General features: G+C 29.7%; 1 protein-coding gene across 1 annotated transcript; it reads right to left on the minus strand.

The window, feature by feature from the left end:
- Positions 1–3,024: 3,024 nt before the first annotated feature.
- Positions 3,025–4,765, minus strand: LOC145070176 (glycolipid transfer protein 1-like). The gene is made up of 6 exons (XM_079017123.1): positions 4,542–4,765; positions 4,401–4,456; positions 4,178–4,308; positions 3,943–4,078; positions 3,696–3,827; positions 3,025–3,141 (listed from the first exon to the last, which is right to left on the minus strand). The coding sequence occupies exons 1-6, from the start codon at positions 4,657–4,659 to the stop codon at positions 3,106–3,108; spliced, it is 609 nt and encodes a 202-aa protein (XP_078873249.1). The 5' UTR covers positions 4,660–4,765; the 3' UTR covers positions 3,025–3,105.
- Between the last annotated feature and the right edge of the window lie 782 nt (positions 4,766–5,547).

Below are 5,547 nucleotides of genomic sequence, written 5' to 3' on the forward strand. Positions count from 1 at the left end.
TGAGGTTGTACGTTGGGCGTACGCTTCCAGTGGATTTTGGAGTTTCATTGAGCTTTTGAGCCATCTAGGCCTTACTTAGCCTTGGGTATGGATCTATTACAGTATTTGGGCCCTGAAACTTGTTATTGGTCCATGGGTGGCATGGTTAGGCCTATTAGGCCTTGTGGCCCATTATTTTCTTGGACCTTGGATATTAGGCCCATTAATGAAGAAAGACTTTTGGACCTTATTGGAGAAGTTTGGACTTAGGGTTTTAGCATATGCCTTGAGTTGTGACTTAATTCTAATTAGGTTAATTTGTGTATATTCAGTGTGGGATTTCTGGACCGGTAGCTGAGCAATATTTTTATCAACAAACTGAGGTGAGTCTTCTCACTGTATCAACGATTCGAAGACACCAATTCCGACCCATTATATGATATGTGGATTGTTAGTTGTTATGCATTAACTGTATGAAGACCCCAGTGGTAGTCCGTGTCACTTGCATGAAGACCATGGAGTAGCCCATGGCACTTGGATATCCGACCTTGAGGGTAACCCATGTAATCAAGGGTAAAGACCATGGGGGTAGCCCATGACACTTGGATATCAGACCATGAGGATAGTCTATGGCATTCCAAGTAAAGAGCATGAGGGTAGCCCATGACAACTTTATGTATGTTGCATGGTATTCCATGGTTGTATGTTATGTGATATTTTGGGATCTCACTAAGCTCTTGCTTACGGTTTATTTGGGTGTTTTCAGGTACTAAGGGGAATGGTCCGACTTGATGCGCAACATTCACTCTTCAACACTTTCCCCATTTATCTCTTTTGATACTCTGATATTTAATACGATATGATGTAATGGGTTTTTGGGAACAAATTATGATTGTATTTCTATTTTCAAAAATTAAAATTTTTATCTGGTTTTTGGGCTGTTAGAGAAAACACTCGAATTATCAACATTTTGAAAACCTTGATCACTCTCATCAAACACAACCTATTCATATATTCTATCTACCTAAGATAAACATCCAATCTTTTTTTGTTTTTGTTTTTATGGTCAAATGAAACAAAAAGATGGAGCACAAGCATGTATATTTTGATTTCGGTATGAACTAGTGAATTATTAAGTCTATCTATATTTTTATTATCAATATTTATGTCTTTTTGTTTTTGTTTTACAAAATCCATATTACAAATGGACTATCTATCTACTCATGAAATCCATATAACATACGAATGGAGGTGAAAGAGAATGATATGAATATAATATACTACTTTGGTATCTTAACGTCAACATTATTCACAATCAATTCAAATTTGTTGTCCCAATGATAATAATAGAGAAAATAACTAGACAAAAAAACATAAACGGAAAATTATAAGTTCATAGAAAATCCACGGATCTCCAGAAAGAAAGATCTCCCATATAATAAATTGTTACAATAACATAAACTAATCACTCTTTTGCTCTCTAAACAATAAAAGAAAAGAAATAATCAAACAATTCAAGCGTAGTGATCAAGGTACTTTTGAAACCAAACTTTTGGATTCCTTTTATAATCTTAAACTTTCATCCTTATACTAACGTGGGTTGGAGAACCACTGTTCATTTAGCAAAAAAATAAAATAAAACCTCAACAGCGTGATCTGTCTTCTATGTATTGATGTATTAAGTCGAATTAGGTCTATCATTATCTTCAACTTTGTTATCCCAAAAAACTAAAATAAATTGATTCGAATTTATCTCATTGGTTTTGTTAATAATAACAACTCGTTCCACATGGATAAGGATGAATAACATATCAAGAAATTGGCAAAAATATTCATATATAAATTAAAGAAGGACAAAATGAGTTAAAAAAAAACAATTTTAGACGAACATAACTTTTGATCTATTATAAGTTTTTACATCCATTTTATATGGATGAAAAATCCTTCTTAATAAATAAAAGTTTTTTTTTTTTGCCACATGTCAATCTCTCATGAGTTTTGACACTTGTCATTTTGTGGTATTTTTGAAATAAATATTATCCACTTATCAATTTTTGATTTGTTTCAATTTTAAAATTAAAGTCATATACTTTTATATATATATATATATATATATACATATATATATATATATATTAAATTGCAATAAATATGTATCTTCTTTATTTTAAAGTTATACATTAAAAAATATTTTATGTTTACATTTTAATGTTTAATTTTTTTTAAATCAACACGTGTAATACACGCTAGTATAAAATAAACCAAACCTCTTGAAAAGCGGATTGCCTTACCCCATGGTGCAAATTTCGATATTTAGACATCCAATTTTGAGTTCCCCTTATTTCGGTATATATATTACCAAGTTTAAAATTTTATGTTTTAATTGTAAATCCATATGATTTTCTTTATCTTTTTATATCACATGATTAGACTGCTATTTAGTTTCAATAAATTGGTGTGAACTTTATTACTTTAATTTTATGAAATTTGATAATCTTTGTCCAATTTAGTTCCCCCTTATATAACTATTGAATATATTCATTTATAGGAATCTTGAAATTAATAACATTTTTCCTGTGAAATCTTGAATATTTGTTTGTTCTTTAAATTTGTGCTTTAGATAAAAAGTTATGTGAGCCCTTTTTAAGACTTAATTTTCGGGCTAGGCGGCTAGCAATAATTTTTACCACGGTTTTAAATCGATGAAAATTTATAACTTTTACTATGGTTTTAAATTGATCAAAAGTTAATAGTTAGTATATTACTTTGGTGCAATATATATATATATATATATATATATATATATATATATATATATATATATATATATATATATATATATATATATGCACCAATAATCAATGCCTACTTAAGAGCAAAATAAGACCCCATAAAATCACAATAATTCAATCGATACGTGAGAAACTCATGCACGATCAATGTGTTAAACTATAAATGAACATATTAGCAAGAAAAGACAAATTCATTTATCAATTTCTAATTAAAAGAGTACATTTAAATGAAAAAAAAATGAAATAAATCGAAGCTAGGGAAGAGGATAACCAAAAATTGTCAAGAAATTGATGCAAAAAAGAAGGTTTCAATAGACCATAGAGACTTATTCCATCATGCCGCCTTCATAGAATCCAAACCACAAGAATGCTGTATAAGATACAAAATTGACAAGTTTGTGAGTATTGTTTTTCAGGGTTAAATGCTAGAAATAACAACATACTTTCATTTACTTGTTTATTACAACAATTTACTTTCATTTCTTTCTATCACAACATTACACCTACAATTGTTATCTTATTAAGGTATTGTAGTTTGAAAAATCTATCCAATTATAACTCTGAATATTGTTTTGTATTTTGACGACATTGCTATAACCATATTTTTTTTAATTACAATGTTGTAATTTCTAAATGAAACTAGGATGATATAATAAACAAATAAATGAAATTGTTTATCCTCTTATTGCATTTATTTTTACTAATGGACTAGAACTAATCTGGTAATTTATAAATTGCAGTTTCTTTTTTTACGTAATGCAAAAATAACTACTTAATGATATAGTAAAAAATGAGACGTTTTCCATTAAGTCCTAACATTTTATAACATCATGACATCATTTACTTTATCTTTTAACTTTCCCAAACGCATCATCATTTCCTTGTTTGGATAAATGAAAAAAAAAACATGAATATAATTTTTACCAAGAACTTGTGAATCTGAGCCAAAACTGGTGAAAAGGATTCACAGAATTTGTCCATGTCAACATATGTATCTCCCTTGCTTGCTATCACATCCATGAACTTCTTCCTATCAGGAACCAGCTTAATGGCAACCTACACATCAAAGTTCACATACCACATTATATAACATGAAAAAAAAAATACTTTCAACTCATGATCTAAAGTCGGGTAAAAATGTAGATTGATGGGGAAAAAGGGTAAAACTTACAGTGAAACTTGAACTTGCAATCCATCCATGCCATTTCTTCAAAGTCTTGCTGTAGGAATCATTGCAAGCTTGTTGCATTGACCAATCTTGATGTTGGTATAAGTTACGGAAAAGTTCCACTAAGAAGTCCATTGCTCTACAAAACCAAATGGAATGGAATTGAATTGCATTCCTTTGCATATTTATGTTTGAATTGTAATGTTTGGGTTGGAATCGAGTTAGAAACTAGTAGTACCTTGTTAACCAAAGAAGACCATTGGTGCAACTTGATGAATTCTTTGCAGTATTTGTTTCAACTTCGGCTTGAACAAGAGCATATAAGTAGTTGAATCTATTAGGGTTTTCATTATACTTAGAATCCAATCTCTACAAGATTAATGAATGAAAATATTGAGTCTAATTAATAACACAGATTCTCTACGTAAACTTGGAAAAACAACACATAATGAATAGCTTACTGAAATGTTTCCACTTATATCGGATTTTACAACAGCCATGGAAGCTCCGAATTTATCTAAAGGTGAAAATGAGTAGATTAATAAACCATAATATCAGTTTTGATTCACAATGAATCACTAGTTTTGAACAAGAACTCGCACCTAGAATAGGCAGCAATGTTTTGCATGCGTCTAAGAAAGGCTTAGTTAAGATTTCTCCATGATCGGACTTCATATGCTTCATTCCTTCTATTGCAGGTGTAAACACCGTTTCTTCCATATCTTATCAAAATGCTTTATTCACCATAGAAAATTCAAAATCTCAGAAACAAAAATTGGAAAACGTCACATGAACCCTAAAATACAATCTTCAATTATTTTTCTCATGTCAATTCCATATTAATCAACTAACTGAATCGTATCAAAAACGAGAAAATGTAGCTGAAAATGAACATGAAGGATCAAATCAACGAGATTAATCTCATGTGAACGTAAGGATGGATGTGGACATCATACAATAAAATACAACCCGGAAAATGGGATCAAAGGCGTTGAATCTTATGATTATTAAAACCTATTTCTCCCTAAATTGAGGTGAAGATGAAGGATAATCGATTAAGAGCGTACCTGAAGTTGTTATAATATTATGGAGAGAAATGAGGAAGAAGATTAGAGTTGATACTATATATACGTACCAGATGGTAAATTGATTTATAAAAATGCAAACAACTATAATATTGATTCATAAGCATTGGAACAATAACAAATGCACATTCATAGACAATTAGAAATGATCTTTAGGTTAAAAAACCTAAATATATGATAGGATTTTTTTTAAAAGATTAATCATTGTAATATCACTACCAATTATATTGGAGTACAAGATACCATAAGCACATTTAAGGATCGACAATATGATATTTACATATATGTTGTTTAATTAGAAAACAAGTTGTCAATTAAGTTACATAATAATAAAAAAAGGTAATTTAATCTAACTAATTAAACAAGGCAGGAGACAAATGTATTTTACCAAATAATTTGCAAAGAAAAGTTAACCAATCAATTAGACAATTTACTTAACCAATTAAGTATTATAAATGGTTCTTGATTGTCTCTCAATTATGATTACACAAATATAAATACATGGAATAAGCCCATGGGTCTT

The sequence above is a fragment of the Lactuca serriola genome, chromosome 1 (genome assembly GCF_051521515.1).
Source record: "Lactuca serriola cultivar US96UC23 chromosome 1, Lser_US96UC23_V15, whole genome shotgun sequence".
Classification (NCBI taxonomy): Eukaryota; Viridiplantae; Streptophyta; class Magnoliopsida; order Asterales; family Asteraceae; genus Lactuca; species Lactuca serriola.

Excerpts from the sequence above, each read along its gene's own strand:
- LOC145070176 (XM_079017123.1), bottom strand. The coding sequence starts at position 4,659 with ATGGAAGAAACGGTGTTTACACCTGCAATAGAAGGAATGAAGCATATG. Across the intron at positions 4,079-4,177 it reads GGTCTTCTTTGGTTAACAAG|AGCAATGGACTTCTTAGTGG; the intron begins GTACTACTAGTT and ends TTGGTTTTGTAG. Across the intron at positions 3,142-3,695 it reads CTCAGATTCACAAGTTCTTG|CATTCTTGTGGTTTGGATTC; the intron begins GTAAAAATTATA and ends TATCTTATACAG.